General features: G+C 45.5%; 1 protein-coding gene, 1 long non-coding RNA gene and 1 other non-coding gene across 3 annotated transcripts; 2 read left to right on the forward strand and 1 right to left on the reverse strand.

The window, feature by feature from the left end:
* Positions 1-535: 535 nt before the first annotated feature.
* Positions 536-644, forward strand: LOC119869842. Its single transcript, XR_005354848.1, has one exon. It is a non-coding gene; the product is annotated as a U6 spliceosomal RNA (small nuclear RNA).
* A 6,956-nt stretch (positions 645-7,600) lies between these two features.
* LOC102156703 lies at positions 7,601-11,344 on the forward strand. The gene is made up of 3 exons (XR_005354637.1): positions 7,601-7,823; positions 9,067-9,158; positions 10,377-11,344. It is a non-coding gene; the product is annotated as an uncharacterized LOC102156703 (long non-coding RNA).
* A 3,187-nt stretch (positions 11,345-14,531) lies between these two features.
* On the reverse strand, positions 14,532-23,874 carry PSMC4 (proteasome 26S subunit, ATPase 4). The gene is made up of 11 exons (XM_038528897.1): positions 23,718-23,874; positions 22,724-22,822; positions 22,400-22,586; positions 20,513-20,659; positions 20,320-20,429; positions 20,112-20,205; positions 15,678-15,845; positions 15,520-15,596; positions 15,209-15,377; positions 14,966-15,021; positions 14,532-14,784 (listed from the first exon to the last, which is right to left on the reverse strand). The coding sequence occupies exons 1-11, from the start codon at positions 23,751-23,753 to the stop codon at positions 14,671-14,673; spliced, it is 1,257 nt and encodes a 418-aa protein (XP_038384825.1). The 5' UTR covers positions 23,754-23,874; the 3' UTR covers positions 14,532-14,670.
* Between the last annotated feature and the right edge of the window lie 2,241 nt (positions 23,875-26,115).

Raw genomic sequence — 26,115 nt, forward strand, 5'->3', positions numbered from 1 at the left:
GTCACTGGAATTAAGTTGCTATAACTCTGAAGTCAATTCTACATTAGGATGTATGTATATGGTAGGGATGCCTGCGTGGGTTAGTTGGTTAAGCATCTGCCTTCAGCTCAGGTTATGATCTTAGGGTCCTGGGATCAAGCCCTGCATCAGGCTTTCTGCTCAGCAGGGAGTCTGCTTCTCCCTCTCCCTCTGCTCCTCTCCTCTGCTCTTGCTTTTTTTTTTTCCTCTCTCTCTCAAATAAATAAAAATAAAAAAAAATCTTTTAAAAGATGTATATAGTATGTTTTAGAGAATCTATTTAAAAATAATTTTTAGGGATCCCTGGGTGGCGCAGCGGTTTAACGCCTGCCTTTGGCCCAGGGCGCGATCCTGGAGACCCAGGATCGAATCCCATGTTGGGCTCCCGGTGTATGGAGCCTGCTTCTCCCTCTGCCTATGTCTCTGCCTCTCTCTCTCTCTCTGTGTGTGTGTGTGTGACTATCATAAATAAATAAAAAATAAAAATAATAAAAATAAGTTTTAAATACAGTGAATGATTGCTCACTTTGGCAATACATATTCTAAAATTGGAACAATACAGAGAAGATTAGCATGGCTCCTGTGCAAGGACAATACACAAAATTCATGAAGCATTCCACATTTTTTAAACTATAGAGAACAAAGAGTTTCTGGAGGGAAGGTAGATGCGGGGCTAGGTTAAATAAGTGATGGGTTAATAGGGCATTTGTGATTGAGCACTAAGAATTGTATGTAAGTGATGAATCAATCCTTTTTTTTTTAAAAGATTTTATTTATTTATTCATGAGAGATAGAGAGGCAGAGACACAGGCAAGAGGGAGAAGCAGGCCCCATGCACGGAGCCTGATGTGGGACTCGATCTTGGGACTCCAGGATCACACCCTGGGCCAAAGGCAGGTGCTAAACCGCTGAGCCACTCAGGGATCCCTGAATCACTCAATTCTACACCTGAAACTAATATTACACTTTATGTTAACTGGAATTTAAATACAAAACTTGAAAAATGTAGTGAGTGAGTGAGGAGAGAATCAAATGTACTACTGTGAAAAATCAACTAAACACAAAGGAAAGCAATAATGGAGAAAATGAGGGACAATAAAACTACAAGATAAAATGTCAAAAGTAAGTCATTATCAGAAATTGCTTTAAATGCAAGGTGATTAAACTCAACCAAAAGATGTAAATTGGCAGAATGGATATAAAACAGAATCCAACTGTATACTGTCTACAAGAGATTCACTTAAGATCCAAGAAACACACACACACACAAAAGATCCAAGACACATAAGTTGAAAATGAAATGATTGAGAAAAATATTGCAAATACCAAGATAGAGCAGGAAGGGCTATCCTAATACACAAAATAAGCTAAATTAAAAATTGCTACAAGAGACAAGGACATTATATAATACAATGAGAATGAGGTCAATATAGCAAGAAGATACATCAATTACAAACGTGGCAAACATCTGGGCAGCCCGGGTGTCTCAGCGGTTTAGCGCCGCCTTCAGCCCAGGGCGTGATCCTGGAGACCCGGGATTGAGTCCCACGTCGGGCTCCCTGCACGGAGCCTGCTTCTCCTTCTACCTGTTTCTCTGCGCCCCCCCCCTCCTTTCTGTGTTTCTCATGAATAAATAAATAAAATCTTTTTAAAAAAAAGTAGCAAACATCAGAGCTCTGAAATATATGAAGCAAATGTTGACAGAATTGGAGAGACTTCAGTACCTTACTTTTTTTTTCTCTTAATTTTATTTATCCATGAGAGACACAGAGAGAGGCAGAGACACAAGCAGAGGGAGAAGCAGGCTCCATGCAGGGAGCCCGATGTGGGACTCGATCCTGGGTCTCCAGGATCACGCCCTGGGCTGAAGGCAGCGTCAAACCGCTGAGCCACCTGGGCTGCCCAGTACTCTACTTTCAATAATACATAGAACAAACAGGCAATCAATAGGAAAATAGAGAACTTGAGAAATACTGTAGGTAATTGGACCTAACAGATATACAGAACATTCCACCCAACAATAGAATATGTTTTTGTCAAAAGCACATGGAATATTCTTCAGGATAAACCATATGTTGAGCCATACAACAAGTATTAATAAATTTTAAAATATTGAAACTAGAATTCGGTAGCACAAAGAAAAAAAATCAAATATGTGGAAATTAATACCTTCTTAACTAATGAGTTAAGAAATCACAAGGGAAATTAGAAAAGATCTTGAGACCAATGAAAACAAAAACACAAACTATCAAAATTTGTGAGATGCAACAGAAGCAGTACTGAGAGCAAAATTTATAGGAGTAAATGTCTATATTAAAAAGATTTCAGGGGATCCCTGAGTGGCTCAGCGGTTTAGCCTCTGCCTTCGACCCAGGGCATTATCCTGGAGTCCTGGGATCGAATCCTGCATCAGCCTCCCTGCATGGAGCCTGCTTCTCCCTCTGATTGTGTCTCTGCCTCTCTCTCTGTGTGTGTCTTTCATGAATAAATAAATTAAATCTTAAAATAAAAATAAATAAATAAAATGATTTCAAATCAACTGAACATTACACCTAAGGAACTAGAAGAGAAAAACTAAACCTGTAGGTACTAGAAGGAAAGAACTAATAAAGATCAGAGTAGAGAAAATAGAGGATAGAAAAATAGTAGGGACAATTACTGAAATAGAAAAGGAAATTAATGAAACCAAGAGTTGTTTCTCCAAAAAAATCAACACATTGACAAATCATTAGCTAGGCAGACTAAAAGGAGAGAAGACTCAAATAACTACACTAGAAATGAAAGAGATGGAGGTTTCCCAAAATGTTAAAAATAGAACTACCCATCCAGCAATTGCACTACTAGATATTTACCCAAAGGATACAAAAATACATATTCAAAGGGATACATGCACCCCAATGTTTATAGCAGCAGCATCAGTAGCCAAACTATGGAGAGAGCCCAAATGCCCATTGACTGATGAATGGACAAAGAAGATAGGGTATATATATACAATGGAATAATTACTCAGCCATCAAAAAGAATGAAATCTTGTAACTACATGGATACAGCTAGATGTATTATGCATAGTGAAATAAGTCAGTCAGAGAAGGACAAATACCATATGATCTCACTCATGTGGAACTTAAGAAAGAAAACAGATGAATAAATAGGAGAGGGGGGGAAAAAAGGAGAGAGGGAAACAAGCCATAAGAGACTTTTAATGACAGAGAACAAATTGAGGGTTGATGAAGGGAGGTGCATGGGGGATAGGCTAGATGGATGATGGGTATTAAGGAGGGCACTTGTTATGATGAGCACTGGGTGTTGATTATAAGTTATGAATCACTGAATTATATTCCAGAAACCAATATTGCACTGTATGTTAGCTACCTAAAATTTAAATTAAAAAAATAAATGAAAGAAGTGATAATATCAATTTTACAAAAGAGAGTATTATGAACAATTTTGTGCCAGCAAACTGGATAGTCTAGATAAAGCAGACAAATTCCTAGAAACACAACCTACGAAGACTGAGTCATGAAGAAATAGAAAATCTAAAAATACTTAAGAAAGGAGATTGAATCAGCAATCCAGTACCTTCCAACAAAGAAAAGCTTAGGGCCAAACAGCCTCACTGGTGAATTTTTCCAAATGATTTTAGATCTTAATTCCTTTTTGGTATCATAGGCATGTATGTAAAGTTACAAATTTCCCACTAAAAACATCGTCTCTCTATGGCTTGTTGCATTTCTCCCAAGGTACCTGAAAAGAGTCCCAGGACCAGCCATAGTGTTATTGCTCCAGCAGTAACAGCTTGATTCTCATCTCCCTGGTCCCTTCTGATCTGAACCCAGGTGTCTGACTCATCTGCCTTCCATATTTTTCTTTCTTGCTGTTTTTTGTTTTGTTTTGTTTTGTAAAAAAGAAAATGAAGGAAAACATCCAAACAAGTGAGAATAATATATAACTCTCTCAATTTTTGTAAGTTTGTAATAACACTTTATGTGATTACCATCTCTTGCTGTGAAGAACAAACCCCAGGCTCTACACTAAAATTACCCTGTAGCTGCCGCATCCACCCACCCACCCAAAGAACTTCTGTTCTTTCCTCCTAGGCACAAGGGCAGAGAACTGCATTGGGCTGGGGTAGCCCTGCAGACCCATGACTCTGGAAGGCTGCAGACACTGCCTTCCCTCATCATTAGCTGGCCCTTCGGTTCTCTGAGCAGAAGACTTAACTGTGAACAAGCAGACCAATAAAACTAGAATTTGTACTGTCAAAAAAAATAATAAAACTTGTAAATGGATCTTTATGACAGTATTATCCACAATAGCCAAAACGTGGAAACAACTTACTGTCCATCAACAGGTGGATAAACAAAATGTGGCTGTTGTGAGACGAATTTGTCTCCCCAAAATTTATATATTGAAGTCTTAGCACCTAGTACTTCAGAATGTGATGGTATTTGGAGATAGGGTATTCAAAGAGGTAATTAAAATCTAGTGAGGTCATGAAGGTAGGCCCTAATTCAATGATTAATGTCTTTATAAAAAAGAGATTAGGACACAGGCTTGTCCATACAGAAGGAAGACCATGTGAAGAGAAAGGGAGAAGATGGCCAAGAGAAGAAACAACTCTACTGACACATTTATGTTGAACATTTAGCCTGGACAACTATGAGAAAGTACATTTCTGTTGTTTAAGCCACCACTCTGTGGTACTTTGTCATGGCAGTCCTCACAAACAAATATAGTGGAATATCCACACAAGGAATTATCATGCAGCCATAAAAGGAATAAAGTAGTGATATACACTATAACTGGGATGAACCTTGAAAAACATTATGCTAGGTGAAAAGCATATAACCTAGTCACAAGAGACCACATGTTATATGATCACATTCAGATGAAATTCCAGAATAGAGAAATCCAGAGACAGAAAGTAAACTAATGGTTGCTTATGGCTTCAAGGACTAGGGATGGGGTGGGGAGCAGGGGTTGTCTTTTTATTATTGAGTTGTGGTTATGTGTAAAATTGCTATAAACATTCCCAAACAAGTTTTCTGTGGGTATATATTTCTAATTCTCTTGCATAAATACCCAGGAGTAAAACTACTAGATCATAGTGTAGATCCATGTTTAATTTTTATAAGAAATGCCAAATTGCTGTACAAGTTGTACAGTTTATACTCTCATAAGCAATACATGACAGTAGCAGTTTCTCTACAGTCTTGTTAACATTTGACGTTGCCTATCTTTTACATAGTAGATACGTTGTACTTGCTGTTGTGATTGCTTTGTGTTTTTCTTGGTGACTTGAGGACTCATCATAATATAGTTTTTACAAATGCTGTATTATCTCCAAATGTTTTTAGACCCTGGCTAGAAGCCAATCAGTTGCTCTTCTTGAGCTGCTGGTTAAGCATACACCCTAACTAACTCTCTCATTGGGCATTCACATTCCAAGACACTATACACTTGCCCTAATTGCCCCAGGACCAGGTACCAGACAACCAGGGACAGCCCCTCTTCCCCAGAGCCTGCTGAAATTATTCAAAGTAGCAGTCCCAAGCCTGCCTATCTTGCCTCCTTCATTCCTTTCCACAGAAACAACAATAAAGATGATTGCCCACGGTTTTCTTCTCTCCCATAGCCTTGTGTATGACCCTGGCACTTCTCCAGAGTGACCCTATATGTCATGCTGTGTTCCTCCCTGGGAACTGTAAGTATAATAAACTGTAAAACTCTTTGTCCTCTGGATCTGCATCACCATACCTCACATTACTTTTAACCAAGTAATGTGGTTAAAACACTCATGCTGTGGACTCTTTTGTTTGTTTTTGTGGTGCTTATTGAACGTTTGTATATCTTTTGTGAAATCTCTGTTTTCATCTTTCACCCATTTTTTTTTTTGTTTTTGACTTTCATCCTGTTAAGTTGTATTTCTTTAGATATGCTAGATAAAAGCCCTTTTTTGGATATGTTTCATGAATTCTTAATGCCAGTCTCTAACTTCATTTTCATTGTCCTGATGGTATCTTTTGATGAGAATTTTTTAGTTTTATTGAAGTTCAATTTATATGTCTTTTAAAGATTTTATTTATTTATTTGACAGAGAGAGAGAGCACAAGCAGGTGTGCTTTGGGTACTCCAAGGTCATGACGATATTCCACCATATTTCATTCTTGAAACTTTATAGTTGTTTATATCTATGATCCACCTTGATGTAATTTGGGGGTATGGTGTTAAATATAGGTTAAGGTTAATTTTCCCAAGTTTATCCAGTTGTTCCAGCACCCTTTTTTGAAAGAACTGTCCTTTCCCACATTGAACTGCCTTAAAGATTTTAGGACAATGAAATGACTGTACAAGTGTAAGTCTACTTCTCAAGCCTCTGTTTTATTCCACTTATCAATTTATTGTTATAGCAACACTGCATTGACTTGATGATTCTAGCTTCACAGTAAATCTTGAGTTCAGGTAGTGTGAACCAACACTACCCCCCTTGTTCTTCTTTTAAAATATCTTGAAGTGTTCTAAGTCCTTTGCATTTTCACATATTTATAATCAACGGAGCAATTTCTGCAGAAGTGCCTGTTGGGATTTTGTTTTGTTGTAAAGATTTTATTTATTTATTTATTTATTTATTTATTTATTTATTTATTTATTTATTCATGAGTGACACCGAGGGAGGTAGAGATAGGCAGAGGGAGAAGCACGATCCCGGCCGGGAATGCGGGACCCGACTCCAGGACCCCTGGATCACAACCTGAGCCAAAGGCAGACACTCAACCGCTGAGCCACCCAGGTGTCCCCATCACAGCTGTTTTCCAATGTAGTCAGGCCTTATCTCAGGGAAAGTGTGGTCCTTCATTCCTCAAGGGCAATGTTCTGCAAATCCCCAAGAGAGTAGGCTAGTTCTGCTACAGATCAAGGGACTTAGGTCAACAAGCAAGGAGTGCACACGCTTAAAGCGAGTTGACCTTTAAGTCCGTTTGGGGTGCTGTTGCACTATTCTAATTCCCCTGTCCAAGTAGCTTTTAAAAGCTCCATTATGCAAACGACATCTTGCAGGGCAGATTTATAGTAGTAGAAACAAGTCACCTCCAGCCAGAGAGGGCAATGGGTTCCGCAGCCCTGGCAGACAGACTGCCGCTGGCGCATGCGCTCACAAGGCCAGGTATGCAGGGCCACGCGCCCCATTCTATAAAATACACCCAGATAATCCTGCTGGGACTGGCTAATGAGAAGAGTCAGCCGAGGGTCGCCTGGGTGGCTCAGTGGTAGAGCCTCTGCCTTTGGTCCAGGCATCAGGCTCCCCGCAGGGTGCGAGCTTCTCCCTCTGCCTAGGTGTCTGCCTCTCTCTGTGTGTCTCTCCTGAATAAATACATAAAATCTTTAAAGAGAAGAGGAGACAGCCGAGGGTCCACACGCTGGAGGACCCAGCGCCTGGATGAGCGGCGAGGCTCCCACCGAGCAGCCAGCCCCAGGGTGCGTGCGAGCCAGGCTCTGCCGAAAGCGAGGTCGCGGACCCGGCTGCACCCCCCGCCCCGGTCTTGCGCCTGCGCCTGCGCCTGCGCCTTCGGAGCCCCCGCGCGCCCACCGCAGAGCGCGTCTTGCACCAGCCCGGTGCGAGTGGTGGTCGCGGGGACTCCCGGGCGGCGGGGTGTGCGTTGGGGTGGCTCAGCCCCCCCGGTGAGTTAGTAGCAGTCAGGGGAAGAAGGCGGCGCTAGGTGAGGCGGAGGCGGGCTCTGAGGATGGAGCTGCCGCCCAGAGTGAAGAGCCCCGAGCTCGTGGGGCGGGAGCCCCAGCCCCTTGCGCGGGTGAGGAGCAGCGGAGGGGTCGTGCGACCGAGTGTGACTCGCCGTGCGTGTGTGTGTGCGCGCGCGCCCGGCTCTGTGGTGCGTGTCACCGACGCGCTTTCCTGCTGCTTTCCCCGCTCTCCCTTCGCAGCCCCGAGTGTCGGCGCAGAGCACTGTGCTACGTTTCCCCAAGAGGACAGTCAGTATTGAGCCCTAGGCTGAAGGTTCCCAGCAGGAAGGCACGGACCTGGGCTTGGGGTGGGACTTTTAGAGCCAGCAGTGTCCTGAGAGGGACGCCCTGGAGGAAATGGTGGGAGAGACCCAACTTGCAGGCGCTGTGGGTGCAGCTACGTTTGTCCGAACCACAGCGTCCCCATACCTCTGATCCTAAGAATCTTGGCTCCAGCCTCCTGCTCACAGTTGGTAGTGTGTGTGACATCAGGGCAGATGTGGCCCTGGAGGGGATTTTCTCCGTCTGTATAGCTCTTAAAAGGGCCTGGTGCCTCGTGATTTCCTTCTTCCCCAGTCCCGCTATTCTACAAAAGAAGGATCTTGAGAAGGAGGAAAAACTGTAGCACATCTGAAAGTGTAGATTCGTTGAGTTTGTTTTCATCTTTGTTCTAAATGCATGTTTGTTTTTAGTGCATGGAAACGTTTGCTTTTCTTTTCCTTAAATGTCCAATGGCCTATCCTAGGCCTGCCTTCGCGGTGAATGCTGGGCCAGGCAGAGAGATCCCTCCCCTCCTTTTTCAAATCATTGCTCTGCACTCACTATTGGTAATAGTAAGAAATGAACATTTTGCAGTCTAGTGAAAGTTTTGCTTTATTAAGATTAATGTGTTGGTTGAATCATATGAGTCTCCAAAACCTCACTTTAAAAGTAAGGCAATATTCATGGCAGTTTGACTGATGTGACGAATGACATAGTTGTTTGCTTTTTAAGGCTTTTGGGAGCAGGAATGTAATTGGAAGTCTGAGATCTGTGTCATCAGAGGCACAGGTTTTTCCAAGGAATCAATGGACTGAGACTTATGCTTATAGAGTTTGTTATAAGAAAAGAAAGTGCATATAAGTAAAGTAATATTCATAATGATGAACAATAAAACTCCCAATTTTATTTTTTTTATGAATCTCCTTTACTAAAATTTGGGATTCAAAGACATTTTACAAGGATTATATCCAACGTTGAGTAACGTTGGTTACTCAGTGGAGGAGAGAGAATCATATACCGTTCTGTCTTCTTTGACCAGATTTTATTATTCAGTCTGCAGATGCCCTTCACCTGATTTATGTTTATTCAAAGAAGAATCTTAACAGTAAAAAGATCTCCTATTGAAGAAGAATGTTCAAGAACTGGTAAGCTCTATTTATGATGGTCAAATTGATTTCTGCTCCCACATATATCAAACCAGTTTGCTTCTTCTAAGATTTAAAAAAAATTTAATTGGATATAGATTTATTTTATACTTAAGATTATGGAATTAGTGTTCACTTTTTGCAATTATTCAGTTACATCACATGGGGAAATTACAAAGAAGAAAATTAAAACAGCCTCAATATCACTATTAATATTTTGGGGACGTATATTTTAGCAAAATTTTTCTTTGCACTTGTATATATATATGTGATGTGTGTATGTATTTCTGCAGAATAGAAGTTATACTAAGTGAATATTCAGAGGGCACAGAGACTCTCCAACTCCTATTTAGTAAAAGTTATCCTAGCTGACCACAAGTTTCTTATACCTCCATGAATATAGGAAGAAGACCAAAGTGCCAGTGAACCTTTCTAGTTTGATACCTTCCAGGTGTTTATACCTATTAGGGTTTTATAAAACAATTAAGGGTAATTATTATGGCACAATTTATCGAATAAGCCTTTCAGGATTACACTTTTTTTTTAGATTTTTAAGGTTGCTTTTACGACCTTATATCTGTAGCTATAGCCTGAGTAGGATGAGGAGGGTGTTCATGCAGGGGGTGGCTTGGTACAGGGTGATAGTCCAAGTGGTGGCAGTCCAAGGGTGGAATGCACCAGCAGGGGGTGTCAGCCTGAGCAGGATAAGGAGGGTGTCCACATAGGATGACTGAGGTGTCGGCGTGAGATTTCAAAGCCCAAGCAGAGTAAAGAGGACATCTGGATATTAATACTGCCCAGCTTTGGGTGTTGGGCCTAAAATAGGAGGAGTGTTGGGGACATTCATGTGGGTCAGGTAGGAGGTAGCGAGTGTCACAGTCCAGGTAGGATGAGGAAAGCATCCACACGGAGCAGGGGGCAGGAGCAGTGATGGGAGTTTGTTATGCCTGGGGGCGGGGAGGGGGTGGGAAGAGACTGTCAAGTCAGTCAACACATCTAGGGTAGTGGGAGCCAAGCTTCTCCCTGTGTCACATCAGGGAGTCACACATATCAAAGGGGAGAAAATGAGATGGGCTTTGTGATGTTAGGTTAACTAGATGTAATAGTCTGAACTTACAATTTTCTATGTGGTAGATATAAAAAATATAAGCAGATGCTGGGCCGCTCAGGTTGCCATATTCACGTCTGGGGATTGCACCACCCTGCTGCTCCTTGTAGGGCTCTGGATTCCAGCATCTGCCTGGCCTGCTCTGTTGCTGCTTCATCAAGAGAAGTCACTGTGCTGAGCAACTCCTATCCTATCACATTACACAGTATATGCACCTTAAGATCCTGATGAAAAGGCAAAATGTCCAAGTAATGTTTAGGGATAATTTGTGAGGGCAAGTCCAAGAAACGATGTGGTCATCAGGATGTTAAGCACCATTTTCTTCTGGATGAGTTATCCTGATGCTTCATTATCCTCCTCTTGCCCTGCGGCTGACATAGAAGACAGTGTTTGAGTCATCGGAGTTGGCTGTGCTGTGACCCACGCCATCAGGACATGGCTTCTGGTCTGTGCCTACTGGGGTGACGTTTGTCATGTTGCTGCATTGGTGCTCTGTGACAAGCAAGAGTCATTTTTAACAACTTAGTGGTACACGCTCTGTCATCTCATCTGGAATGTTTACTGACTCTGTGTAGTACCCAAAGGAAATGTTACCAGAGAATCCATGAATCCTGCGGAAGTGATGGAAATGATTGACAGGTATCCAAAGTGTTGCTGCATCAAGCCAGAGTGCACTTACCATTGCTGTAATTGGAGGATGTATTCAGAAAATGTACCATCGCTGCCTGTAGGTGATCAGTTGTGTAGGAGTTTCTTTTTCAAGATGGTGTTTACACATCCTGAATTTATAAGTTGTTATATTTATAAGTTGTTATATTATATATTTATATTGTGAGTACTTTTAAGTGTGTTATTTTTTAAAAAGATTTCATTTATTTATTCATGAGAGACACACACACAGAGAGAGAGGCAGAGACACAGACAGAGGAAGAAGCAGGTTACAGTTTCACACTGCCCAAGTGTGTTATTTTTTACAATTAAAAACAAACAGGGGGGCAGCCCCGGTGGCGCAGCATTTTAGCGCCACCTGCAGCCCAGGGCGTGATCCTGGAGACGCTGAATCGAGTCCCATGTCGGGATCTCTGCATGGAGCCTGCTTCTCCCTCTGCCTGTGTCTCTGCCTCTCTCTCTCTCTCTCTCTCTCTGTGTGTGTGTCTCTCATGAATAAATAAGTAAATAAAATCTTTAAAAAATAAAAATAAAAAAATAAAAACAAACAAGGGACACCTGGGTGGCTCAGCAGTTGAGTGTCTACCTTCAGCCCTGAGCATGATCCTGGAGACCCAGGATCGAGTCCCACATCGGGCTCCCTGCGTGGAGCCTGGTTCTCTCTCTGCTTGTGTCTCTGCCTCTCTCTGTGTGTCTCTCATGAATAAACAAATAAAATCTTATAAAAAAAATAAAAAATAAACAAAAGTGTTTACGTATATTTAACTTTTTTCTTCCCCTTGTTTGTCTTTGCAAAGTGGAACAGAGTAAAGAGATGTGTGCAGGAAAACACTTGTTTTAAAAACTCCACTTCTAGGATGCTTGGGTGGCTCAGTCAGGCATCCAACTCTTAATTTTGGCTCATGTCATGATCTCAGCGTCATGAGATCGAGCCACATATCAGGCTCCACATCAAGCAAGGAACCTGCTTGAGATTCTTTTCCTCTCCTGCTGCTGCTATCCCCCCTCTCTCTAAAAAAAGAAAAAACTCCACTTCTAAGATATAGAGTATCCAGGCTGGTACCAGCCTTTTTCCCTCTTAACACAGTAGCATGTAACAGACTGGAAAAAGCAACTCCTGGCATCCAGAAACAGTCTGACATTTCCAGGTAGGCCTCAGTGATATTGAAAGCTGGCCTGGCACTCACAGCTAGGCCACGTTATTCTCTCGTTGAACATAAACAATCTCATAGAACACCCACATCAAGATCAGTCTGAGACCATAATGAGAGATGAAAAAGACCACTTCATAATTTTGTCTAAGCACAGACAAAAACAAGGTCACTGGGCAGCCCACAGAATACACCAAATATCCCTCTCCCTGCTAATATGAGTGGCTGCTACTTCTTACCAGTTACAGCTTCTGCCTCGCTCTGGTCTGCCTTCACTCTAGCTGACATTTATTACAGTGTCTAATCATGATAAACTTCCCTCTTGCATCCAGACAGCATCCGATTCAGGGCACAGCCCTGCTTCCTGAAACCCTCCCCCCAAATCACCCACCACAAGCCCAAATATTATAATCCTTTCTGACACCCTCTTCCTGAAGCACTACACAGTTCACCACGTTGTATGTTCTTCCTTGTACTGAGTTCTAAACCCAGCTTGTTCAACTATGGGGTGTGTTCCTTGGGGACTCTAGCTGGATGGCGTTGGCAATAAACATGCAGTTAGTTGTGGCAGCTTTTGCTGTTGGTGGTCTGGCCCACGCTCTCTTTTCTTTTTCTTTTTTTTTTTTTTTTTTAAGATTTTATTTATTTATTTATTCATGAGAGACACACACACAGAGAGAGAGAGAGAGAGAGAGGCAGAGACACAGGCAGAGGGAGAAACAATCTCCACACAGGGAGCCCGATGGGGGACTCGATCCCAGGCCTCCAGGATCATGCCCTGGCCTGAAGCGCTAAACCGCTGAGCCTCCCAGGGATCCCCTCATGCTCACTTTCACAATGCAGAAAGTAATTTTGAAACACAGAGCACTGCTCAAGAGGCCTTGGACCCCTGGAGGAATTATATTAACCTAGGTCAGTTCTGACAAGTAGTTTGGGGTCATTTCACCTAAATGAAATGGAGAGAGGCCCTGTAAAGCATCATGTTGATGAAGAAGAAACATGGTTTTCCACTTTCCAGGATCTCTCTACATCTTCTCAAAGATACTCCAGGAAATTGAAGTTGGATGAGTGGTCAGGGCATATGTAAAAACGGCTTGAGAACATTGGAGAACCATATATATTTTTTAATATATTTATATATATACTTATATATATAAAACCATATATATAACCATTAACTAATTAATTAATTAATTTTAAGAGAGGGTGGAAGTGGAGAACAGAGGGAAAGAATCTTAAGCAGGCTCCACGCCTGGCAGCCCAGCGCCAAGCCCAACATGGGGTTCGATTTCATGTGACCAAGATCACGACCTGAGCCAAAAATCAAGAGTCAGATGCTTAGTCAACTGAGCCACCCAGGTGCCTTTCAGCTTGTCTGCATTCCCAGCCCTCCCCTTTAGGACATGGCACCCATGATCTCTGAAGTACCAGTCTGTTCTGAGCTCCCCTTTTAGTTCAGGCTCAGCTGGGTTGATGAACAGTTTTCTGCCTCTCCCCAAAACTGTGTTGCTACTATATCCTCTCTTCCTGTGTCCTTGTGAGTATTCTCTTATCTCATTACTATTATTTTAGTGAGGTTCCAGGGAGGAGGAAAGGTTAACCTCTCCACTCAACCAGCCATGCTCATCTGCAGAGGAATCACCCTCTCCTCAAGGACCTGTGACTGTACTTATACTTTTCTTATATTTCTTCCTGTCTCACCTCCAAATATATAGGGACATTTGTTGTGTTTGTTCAAGAAATATTATGTGAATATCTACCATGTGTAGGCACTGGGACTTGAACTGTGATAAAGCTGCAATCCCTTGAGTTCAGAAGAGTGACCGGCAAGCATGTGAGAATGTCTAAGGTGATATGAGAAGTGCCAAGCAGAGCACGCACATGGTTCCAGTGGAGCACAGAAGGGTTCCTTCCCAACTTGGGGCGTCAGAGAAGTCTCCCCAGATGGAAAGGTGTCTCAGCAGAGACCTCAAGAGAGAATGGCATTGGGTCCAACCAAACACATTTGTGCCCTAACAAAACCATATGGAGAAGAGCTAGAGACATTCACAAAACCATATGGAGAAGAGCCAGAGACATTCACAAAACCCAGCGATCCAACCTACTTCTTGCAACCCTCATCCCTACTCTTGGGGATTCTGCGGGGCTATCTCCTTGTCCTTGAACTTCTCTCTGCATGTGAAGAAGGCAGGAATCACCAAAGACTCAAATGGTGGGGAGATGTGTGGGGGCTTTATCTTGTGGTCAAGGGCTGCGACTTGAGGTTCAATTTCCGTTCTTTTCCCCAAATTTCTAAAGTCATTTGATATGAATTCTTTGCTTTGCTCTCAAACCATAACCCAGGCCCTGCAAGTCACCCACTCATCTGTCAGGAGAGCAGGAGGGGACAGACCATCCTATTCACAGCCCAGTTTCCTCCAAAGGAGTTAAACTTTTAGGAAGAAATTAAACAGATTCAATCTTTTATCTTTATTGAGTAAACCAATCATGGGTAAAGAAAAAACAACACTAGGTTTTGGGACAGCGGTTGGGGAGGTGAGAGAAGTCCCCTTCCCTCCTCTCCCCTCACACCACAAGGTCTGGGTCACTTATAAAACTCATGCTCCTGCTCGTCCTTCTTGATGACAGTCTTATATGCTTTTTCAAAGTCCTTTGCCAGAACAATGTAGCGGTTCTCACGGACGGCCAGCATTCCACTCTGTTGAGGGATGAGAATGAAAATCTACTCCCAAGCCCTAGTGATGGTGGAGGAAGAGACCTGGCCCCAAGCCCCAGGGAGGCAATGTGGGACATGAGGGGTGCAGCAGAGTGGTCTCAAAGGGGAAGAGTCTTCATGCATCCCCCTGCCTGGATCCAGAGAAAAACCCTCCCTCACTCACCTCCTGACAGATGGAGTTGATATCAGCTCCTGAAATCTTATCTGGCCGGGCCACATCTGCAGCAGGTGATTAAGGAAATAAATGCCTAGAACCAGAAGTCATCCTTGAGCTATATTTATCACCACTCCCATCCCTGGAGTCTCCCGACCTTACAAGTTGGGTCCCAATGAAGGCAGAGATGGAGATGAAAATCCAATCCACATTCCCAACCAGGACCCTCCCCTCACTTCCAGAGCAGGATACAATCTTCCAAGTCAACCTCCTCCGAGAGGTTCATCTTGCTGGTGATAGTGGAGAAAATTAACCTCTTCTGGCGGCGGTCAGGGAGCGGAAATTCAATTTTACGATCAAGACGTCCGGGCCGCAGCAGGGCAGGATCCAATGTGTCTGCTCTGTTTGTGGCCATGATCACCTGGCATTGGGGACATGCCAGCTCAGACCTCTGTCCCCACTACACCCTCCTTCCTGTCACAATACGTGTTCCCTCTCATGCCAGCCTCCATCTTTCCCTGACTCCCACACCACACTTCCCCTTGCCATCCTGACCCCCGAACCTTGACATTAACGTTCTGGTCAAATCCATCCATTTGATTCAGTAGCTCCAGCAGGATTCTCTGAACCTCCCTGTCAGCTGCAGAGTGCAACATGGTCAGTCCAAGGCATTGCATACAAGCCTGCCCAAGACCCCAGGCCCTGCTTAGGTATCACTCACCTCCTGTCTGGGCATCAAATCTCTTGGTGGCAATGGCATCGATCTCATCTATGAAGATGATAGCAGGTGCATTCTCCTTGGCCAGGCGGAACACGTCCCGGACCATGCGAGGGCCCTCGCCCAGGTACTTCTGGACAAACTCTGAGCCCACGACCCGGATAAATGCAGCTGATGGCAGGATGACAAGGGTTAGATGAGGAAGGGCCTCCCATAAGGAAGGCCCATATTGCTTTAATGAAACTGAGAATTCCCTGGAGACATCTTTGAACACCCACTCCAAGCAGCCAGGTCATTCTCTCGTGCCCTGGGGATGGGTCTCAGATCCTGCTGGGAGGACCAGTCATCTGCCTGTACTCCACAACCCAGCAGCCCAAATCATGAATCCTACAACAAATGTGTCAGTTCTTGGCCCAACATTTAAAAATCAGGACATTATTTTTAAAAATGCGTCTGTACTTCAATATTCCCATATAGAGGACAGCAAGAGACATTCATGGAATCCAACATAGACAAAACAAAAACCCTGGATTTCCAGAGTGTTGGAAAAAAATCAGTAGGAGAAAAAAAGATAGGCTATCTATACACTGAGGCATCATCCGCTCAGGATGGAAAAGGATCCACTTCTGAACATCATGGAAGATCAGGGACCACAGGCACATATTCTGACGTGATCAACAAGTGATAATGTGGCTGAAGAAAGGCTTGTTCTGGGCCTCTCCTTTTGAACTTACTTCTTTAAGTCTAACCTATTCTTTAACAACTAGATGTGGCCTTGTGTTGCATGGAGCAACCCTCCAGAACCCTCCTTTTAGCTACCACTGAGAAGGGAGACACAGTCCATTATGCAGACCTTATATCCTAACTAGGAGCTGTGCAAGTTGCAGTCCTGCCCTGACAAGCACTAAAATCCAGAACCAACACCTGGCTCAAGGTGTCCTTCCTCTCTGATACGTACATCACCTAGGGGCTTGTTCAACCCCAAACCTCAGGGTATCTAAACACATCTCAGTGTTGCCTTTGGCCACACGTTCCCTGGGCTGTTCTGCCGGTGTTCAAACCATTACCCATGAAATCCTAGTCCCTGAAACCTCCCATCTGACTCTGGCTCCTGTCTGCCTCCCCATTCTGCTGCTGTGGTGCTCTGTCCCCCCAACCCCTTCCCCGTCCTCCTAGTCTCTCATACTGTGTTTCAGTGAAGACTTCCACTTCCTGGTCATTGAATTAGTTATGTCCCATACTCAATCCATCTACCCCCACACCAATCTGTTTTCCCCTAATCTGGCCCAAGTGAGAAAATGGAAGTTGCTCCTGACTCCTCCCACTTGCCAACACCTTATAGTTAGCAAAAAAATCCTGTCACTTCTGCCTCAAGTCTACCCTTCTCTCCCCGACCCACCCTGCCAAAGCCTCTGCCCAAGGCTATAACTGTCAGTCCTCCGGCTCAGTGCAAAGTCTTCTAATTGGCTGTCAGATTTCTCTTGCCTCCAAGTTCATTTCTAGCTGCCAAAATAATCTTTCAAAAAGCTAATCTGAAGGATGCCTGGGTGGCTCAGTCGGTTAAGTGTCTGCCTTCAGCTCAGGGCATGATCCTAGGGTCCTGGAATAGAGCCTCACGTTGGGCTCCCTGCTCAGCGGGGACTCTGTTTCTCCTTCTCCCCCTGCTCATGCTCTCTCAAATAAGTAAAAATAAAATAAAATTTAAAAATCTCAAAAGGCTAATTCCATCATACTACTTCTCTAATGTGATGGCCACTGGCCACATGTGGCTGCTGAGGAACTGAAATGTGACTGGTCCAAAATGAGATAGGCTGTCACTGTGAAATACCAGACTTCCAGAAACTTAGTAAAATTAAGTGTAAAATCTTTTTTTTTAAGACTTTATTCATTTATTCATGAGAGACACACATAGAGAGAGACACACAGACAGACACAGGCAGAGGGAGCCCGCTATGGGACTCAATCCCGGGATCCCAGGACCACGCCCTACGCCAAAGGCAGGCACCAAACCGCTGAGCCACCCAGGGATCCCCTAGTGTAGAATATCTCAATAAATGTCCATCGATAAACACCCAGATAAGTAAAACATGGTATATACATACAATGGAATATTATTTGGCCTGAAAATGGGATTATATTTTGACACCTGCTCCAACATAGATGAGCCCTGAAGACAACTGCCTAAGTGAAAAAGCCAGTCAAATGTAGGATCATCTACTTATCTGAGATACTTCTATATGATAGCCAAATTTATAGCCACTGCAAGCAGAATAGAGGTTATCGGGGGCTTGGGGGCGAGGGAGTGTGGAGAAACATGGAGTTAGCGCTTAATGGGATGATGAACAAGTTCTGGAAATGGAAAGTGGTGGAGGTTGCACAGCATTGTGAATGTTCTGAATGCCACTGAATTGTACTTAAAAATTGGTTAAAATGATAAATTTTGTTACATATATTTTACTAGAGCAAAACAATGGGGGAAAAAACCTCAAATTTTCTATTTGCTACATGTTAATAGTATTTTGAGTAATTTTCTGTTACATGTCAATATATTTTGAGTATACTTGCTAAATACATTGTTCGTCTACTTATTCTCTTATTTTTTTAATGGGTACTTAAACTTCTTGAATTATATATGTGGCTTGTATTGTATTTCTAGTGAGCCCTGCCTTTCCAAAACCACCCTGCTCTCAGGGCAGTGTGCAAAATCCCTGAGATTAGTGCTAAGACTATATTCACAGCCTTTCTGAGTTCTTCAGCCTCACCTCCTGAACCTGCCAAGCACAGCCCTCCTTCAGCCAGCCCCCCAACATGTGCTAAGAAAGTACCACAGTGCAGTTACTGGGCAGGCAGTGGAAAGGTAGCAAAGGACAAATGTGGAAGGTCCCTACCCTCACGTAATATCGTCATGGTCTACTCATGATTCGCTAAATAAAAAGTTCTTTCCTACCCCGGGCCTTGGCACATCCTGTGCCCCATGTCCTGGATGTCCCCTCCCAACTGTGTGCCTGACAGATTGCTTACACCTCACTTCTGGGAAGACCTACCTGAGAGGTGGAGGCAGAATGGACCAGCACGCCCTCTTGTGAGGGTGATCCCCCAATCCTTCCTGCTTCCCTGGGGCATTTGCTACTTTGCAGGCTGCTCCCACTCAACCTTACCTCTGTGAGCCCCCTTGCTCACTCACTTCAGCTACAGGAGCCTCCTTGTTATTCCTGGACCATGGGGTGCATTCCCACCTCACCAGACAGTCTCTGAGTCCAATATACTTCCTCCTCCAGACATCCATGTGACTCGGTACCTCAAGTCTTTATGTAAATGTCACCTCTTAAAAGCCTTCCCTGACCACCCCTCATTCTACCATAAAAAGTGGCAGCCCCCACTATTCTCTATCCCCTTGCCCTGCTTCATCTCGACACACATTTAGAACCACGTGATACATAATCTATTACCTGTTCAAGGACTTCCCCAACTAAGACATCACTTCCACAAAGAAAGGAGAGACTTTGTTCTGTTCATTGCTGTGTCTCCAGAACATGTGTGTGACACACGTTAGGTACTCAATATTAACTCAATGACTGAGTTCTAAGTGTTTTTTTTTTTTTTTTTCTCCAGCCACACTGGGAAATTCTCCAACACAGGAGACATGTCTGAGCAGCTCAGGGCCTGGCAGAGCAGAAGTCCATGAACCGCTAAGCAAATGAATGCTCATGACCATGACTAACATTTATTGTCCACTCTACGTGCCAGGTATGGTTTTAGAAGCTTTATATTGATTTAATCCTCCAAATAACCCAGATAGAGAGGAAACAGGAGTCACAGAGAGACTAACTTATTGAGTGGTTACATAAACTAACTTCTGTAAGCAGTTGTAGGGGAGCCAGATTTCAATCTTAGTCAGCACAGCCCAGAAAACACTGTCTGACCACTGCCTTCTACTGCTCCCTGCCTCACACATGCTGAGATTTAAGATGTGCTGAGCCCGATCCTCAGGCTTTACAAACAGTAATATAGTGACTTTCAGATGTTTTTGTCTGGAATCTACAGTAAGAAATATGTGTGTAAACAACCACAAGCATATGTACATGCAACAAGTTTCACAAAGCAATAAGGCATTAAGAGCTCTTATTACGTGGGATGGACACTGATGTTTTGTTTCATTGCTTTAAATGCTGATTGCAACCCATGAATTTGAACTCACACTAATGGGTGACAACCCACTGTGAAGCAAGTTTCTTGTTAGACAGAGAATGGAGACAGGAGGAAGTGAAGCCACCTCCCTAGGATGGCACCACCAGTAAGAGGCACACCAGGGCTTTGACACCATGGCTCCTGTTCTAATCATCTCACCTCACCACTTCCGGGGCAAGATCAGAAAGTAGGGAGCAAGGTTATGAGAGCCCAGAAGGTCAGAGACCCAGGGAAGAACCAAGGGCTCACCTGTCGTGTGATGAGCCACAGCCTTTGCTAACATGGTCTTCCCGCAGCCAGGCGGGCCGTACATTAGGACGCCTCGGGGAGGGTCGATGCCGATCTGAAATGCAGAGGTGAAGGATAAGGCAGGGAGTCCTTTCACCAACTTGAAACACGAGGGGTGGGCACGGAGGGGGCGGCGGCTTTGCTTTCCGTACCACTTTCAGCTCCTCACCTGCTTATAGAGCTCGAAGTGTGTAAGTGGAAGCTCCACGGCCTCCCGCACCTCCTGCTTCTGGATGTCCATGCCCCCGATGTCTGCATACATCACGTCTGGCTTCTGGTCTGGTGGGAGAGCAGAGCTGGGGCTCCTAGCCTGGACTGCAGGTCCCCTCAGGCCTCCCCCTGGCCCTGGGCTCCCCTCTCACCTGAGGTGAGCATCATGATACTGCTGTCGGCCTCAGGAGGCAGCACATCCACCAGAGCGTTGCTGTGCTTATGGAGGGCCACAGACGCGTTCGGCTTGAGCAGCTCCCGGTCAATGGTGCTCAGGATGCGCACATAGTAGTTGGAGCCTTTGGGAGACAGCCAAGGAGCAGGGAAAGTGAGAAGTACCAGAACTTCCAAACTGTCTCTGCCCCCAAACCTCACAGTCATACACTCTAGGCCACCAGTCCCTTTTACTCAGACCCCTTACTCAGGCCCTCGGCCTTTAGTCTTGCCTCCTCTGGTCCATCCCCCACATTCAAGACGACAGCTCCCTTGTCTGTCTCTAGCCTGGCCTGTCTCTCAAGCTCTAGCCCCAGGTGACCAGCAGCCTCCTGGAATGCCTCCCCTACCCCGGCATGTCCCCAGGGTCTCTCTCACTCACTGTCCCAGTGTGGTCTCAGTATCTTTTCTCAAATCGTGCTGCTTCTCCTGGGGCCCTGTCTTAGGGAGCCCCATGGTCCCTAGTCACCAGCCAGAGTCCCAAGCCTCATGCTGGACCTTTCTCCCCTCCTCTCCACGCCACAGCCCCTCAGTCACTATGCTCTTCCAGCTTGCCTCCTGAATGTCTCCAACCAATCTCCTCTCCTCCCCACAGACCCAGCCTGATACACCCTTCTGCTCCCATCGAGGTCTCTGCACCAGAGTCCTCCCTGCTCGCCCAGCCTCCAGGCTCCCTGCCCCTATAAGCCTTCTACTCTCCTGACCTTCACACCTGGCTGTCTGGCAGCCACCCAGACCCCTCCCTGTGAAGTCCTAGACTGCCCTTACTGTCTCCCTCCAAACCTAGTCTTCTCCCCATGTCAGCATCTCAGGGATAGTCCCACTGTCCCCCTAAGTCCTACAGGTCAAAGACACAAGCCTCATCCTGAGTATCTCCCTCCCTTCACCACCTCACCTCCAGCCTATCAGTCCAATTCTAGGCCCAGTCACAGAGGCCAGAAACAGGAAATGACAGATAATGCACAGAGACAACAACCATCCTGAGCACAGGCCTGAACCCATGTTAACAACAGCTACCATATACGGAGTCCTACCAGAGCCTAGTCTCTTCACACTTTACTCAAACTGCAGGTCCCAACCCAGTAACTGCCATGAAATCAACTTAGAGGGTCATATCCAGAACACTGTTTAAAACAAAAACAGACTAGAACAGAATGGAAAACACCAGAATCTGTCACACGTAATAAGGCTAACTATCATTTGACGAAACTTTCAATATATATTTAGTGTATATGTGGATATGTATGCAGTTGACCTTTAAACAACGCAGGGTTTAGTGGTGCCAACGCCCAATGTAACTAAAAACCCACACATAACTTGACTCCCCAAAAACTCAACTACTAATAGCCCACCTGGTGACCAGAAGCCTTACCAATACCATAAACAGTCAATTAACATGTGTTTTCTATGTTTTACATGTTATATACTGTATTCTTACAATCAAGCAAGCTAGGAAAAGACAATGTCATTGAGCAAATCATAAGGAAGAGAAAATACATTTAAAGTATTGTACTGTATTCATCCAAAAAAATCTGTGTATAAGAAGACCCACACAGTTCAAACCTGTGTTGCTTTAAACTCAACTGTACATGTAGGTTCGTACATATACACGAACACGTACAAAATACATACACACGTGTAGAGAGAGTATGTAAAACATATGTCTACTTTTGTTATTAGAGTTAGAAAAACACCATTACATTGCCCTGCCTTGTTTGCTCTTCTAAGATCCCAACACACTTCCCAGTCCATGAGAGGAAACAGTTAACAGACGTTGAATGAACAGATGAGTGAATGAGGTGGTCCCTACCCAGGCACCCACACACCTGTGGTGGAGCCCACAATGGCTGTATTCTGATCCACAGCCTCCAAAAACTGCCCGATGACCAGTGGGATGCTCTGGATTCGCTTCACCTCCTCCTGAGCATGGAGGAATTCCTTCTTCAGGTTCTTCTGCTCATCCTTGATGTACTCCTCCTGCACCTCCAGGAATTCCAGCTCTTGCTGCAGCTTCTGTGAGCGGAGAGGCAAAAGGTAGAGAGTTGGCTTTGGCCCTGGTGAGCCAGGTGGTTGTAGAAGGTGGCGGGGGGTGGGGGGTGGGGTATGGCATGCTGGGCCCTGTACAAGGTCCGGGTTGGGGTTGACTCTACCTTGTAGCGGCTGTACAGGTCCTCCAGGTCCTCAGGCTCAGGCCCCAGGAAGGAAAGGCCAGTCTGGGGCCGTGACACAGACAGTGCTGGGATCTCATCCTAGAACAAGGGAGAAAACTCTGGTTGGAAGAAGAGCGTCCCCTCATGATAGAATCTATAGCATCCTCCCCACTCCACTATGAACCTCTCAGCCCCCAACAGGCTCCTGACATCATTCAGCCCCTCTAAATAGATCCTGCAAGCCTCTCAGCCCCCTAAATAGGCTCCTGATGTCACCCGGGCCCTAAGAGGGTCAACTAGCCTCCCAAACAGATGTTTTACTATCATATGCCACTTGTAACATAACCCCAATGTCACCTGACTCCCAACTAAGGTCTAAGGTCACATCAACTCCTTACTGGACCCCAATGCCCCCCTCCCCCCCAACAGGTTCCTAATATCACACGGCTGTCTTATTATAGGCTGTTAAAGTCAACCTCAAACATTCTCACATTACCCAGTTTTCCCCAAAAGATCCCTCATGTCACACAACCCAAACTCACATTAGGTCTTTATGTCATCCGGTTCCCTATGTAGGCCCCAAACACCACTCGGCTAGAGCAGATACTGCGGAGCCTCCCAACACCAGCCAAGCCCCGATCATCAGTCAGCTCCCCGGCCCAACCTGAGACATCATTTGGCCCAAGCCCCATCTATCACTCACACCCCGACCCATCGGCAGCCCCGCCGGGCCCCGATGTCATTAAGCACTCCTAGCTAGCCCTCGAAATCCTTCCGTGCCAAAGAACCTGTAACGTCACTCATTCCTGCAGCGGCGCGTTCTGAGCCTTTCTGCCCTAACATCCTTCAGCCACCGAGCCAGGCCTCGGGGCGACACAGAGCTCCCCACCGAGGCCTCCAGAACCAGCCGGACCCGGGCCGGAATTCCCGCAGTCCCTCAGCACCCCACTCCGGTCGGCCTCGCCCTCTCCCCACGAGCCTGGCCCCACCGGACCTGAGCTTTCTCCACCAAGATGCCTATCTCCTCCATAGTGACCAAGCCGGCCTCTGTGGCCCAGCCAGATCCAGTCACCGCTTCCGGCGACGCTACCGGAAGGCCAGGGCCTCCGCGGATTCTGGGAAACGTAGTTCAAGGCTTCGCTAGAGCGGGCTGAATGGGCCGCAAAGGGTGGCGGGAAGGGAAGTCTTTGTCCTGGGCTCCGCCCCCAAGGCCTGAACGCGGGCTCTCCGTAGCTGGGCTTGGGGCGGTGCGCGTGCGCAGTAGTGCGTAGTGCCCCCCTCGAGCGGTGTCCGCGCGCAGTTTTTCTCGCCAGTAAGCGGCGCTGCCTCTTTGCTTTTTCGGTTAAGGAATTCGCAAATCCGTCCGGGAGAGCCTGGTGGCCAAGCGCTGGTGGCTCTCATTTAGTGCCGGGGCCGGAGATACTTTGGGCGGGGCTCCCCAGGGGGGGCTCCTTTAGGAGATCTAAACGTGGGATGCGCCGAGGATTGTCTCCCGCGTGGAGGCGGGAAGCACCCGGCTCCACCCTGGGGGTGGATGTGCTGTGGGCCAGGAGGAGGGGTGGAGAAAGAATTTTTTTAAATAAGATTTTATTTATTTATTTGAGAGAGAGAGAGCGCGCGCGAACTGGGGGGAGGGGCAGAGCAGGGAGCCCTCCCCGGGCTGGATCCCAGGACCCCAAGATCATGACCCCAGCAGAAGTCACTTAACTGACTGAGCCACCCAGCCGCCCCCGGAGAAAGAATTCTGGAGATGTTTTTGATGGAAGAAGGTGCTTTATTATAGCAGGGAGACAGGACCTGTGGGCTGGAAATGTTGCACTTGTGTTTGTGGGGAGTGTCTGATTAAATTAAACCTTCTAGTTTGGGGAGGGGGCGGTGCTAACGATAGTAAGTCTCTAAGGAATTTGGAAGTAAAGCTTTCAAGACACCTTGAGGGGGCTAGGTGCTGCTAAAATAAGGTTTTTTACTAATTCTTAGTAAAACATCAGTTTTGAGGGGCACCTGGGTGGCTCAGTGGTTGAACATCTGCCTCTCTGGCTCAGGTCGTGATCTTAGGGTCCTGGAATCAAGTCCGGCATAGAGCTCACCGCAGGGGGCCTGCTTCTCCCTCTGCCTGTGTCTCTGTGTCTCTCATCAATCAATAAATAAAATCTTTTAAAAATTGGTCTTGAAGCCCTTCAGATGTGTATCACTGGGCCTCATGCTCAGGAGGTCATTGCAAATACATCTTGGGAGCGTTTAGTAGCTATCTGAGAACGTGACACCAACAAGAGCAAAGCTATGGTGGTAACGCAATAGAGGAAGTCCTTGAGAGAGCTGTAGGAATGTTACAATCTGTAAGCCTCAGGAATTCCACCTGGGGAATTCGAGCCCCAGCAAAGTGTGGCCTTTGTGTCTCCCATTGGGGGTGAGGAGTCCCCAAGCCCCGCCCCCTTACTTGTTAGCAAATCCGGTAGAAACCACACTCAGGGCTGGAGAAAATGAGGCAGCAGTGTCAGGAGTTGGGTCCCACAGGAGACCTGGCAGACCTGTGCCAGGCCCTGCCTAAGTCACAGGGGCCTCAACTCATTGCATCTTGATAGACAAAATGTTCCCTTTTACAGAGAAGAAAGCAGACTGAGAGCTCTGAAGCTACTTGTCTGTCACAAGGGTCAGAGTTTAGAGCCCCGGATCTGTCTGTCCCCAAAGCCCATGCTTCTGGCTCCACGGATACACTGCTCAGTGTTTGTTAAGTAAACGTTTTATTGAAATATAAATACAGAGAAGTCCACAAATCATTAGGGTGCAGTTCAATGACTTGACACAAAGTGAACACACCAGTAAAACAAGTACTCAGTTCAAGAGACCAAACATTAGCCACCACCATCCCCCAGGTGTCCCCTGCATGTTCTTTTCCTGCCACACCATCCCCTCTGAAAGTTTCACTTATCTGGATTTCCAGCAGTGTACATTATTTTTATCTGTTTCAACCCACATAGCACGTACTGTGTGTTTGGCTTCTTTTTACTTAACATCATTGTTTTCATTTCTGTATGCTTTCCATTGTGTGACTATACCTCAAACTGGTATTTTCCAGCTTGAGGTTATTCTGGTGTTATGAATATCCTTGTGTATTTCTTCGATAAATGTATGGATATATCCTAAAGAGTGGAATTGGTGGTCAGAAGGCAGGTGTGTGTTTAGCTTTAGTAGACACTCAAACTATACTAACATATTCCTACCACTTGTGCACACACTTGATACTATCTCTTTTAAATTATTTTTTTCTGGGGATCCCTGGGTGGCTCAGCGGTTTGGCGCCTGCCTTTGGCCCAGGGTGCAATCCTGGAGTCCCGGGATCGAGTCCCACGTCGGGCTCCCTGCATGGAGCCTGCTTCTCCCTCTGCCTGTGT

Source organism: Canis lupus, chromosome 1 (genome assembly GCF_011100685.1).
Source record: "Canis lupus familiaris isolate Mischka breed German Shepherd chromosome 1, alternate assembly UU_Cfam_GSD_1.0, whole genome shotgun sequence".
NCBI classification, from domain to species: Eukaryota; Metazoa; Chordata; class Mammalia; order Carnivora; family Canidae; genus Canis; species Canis lupus.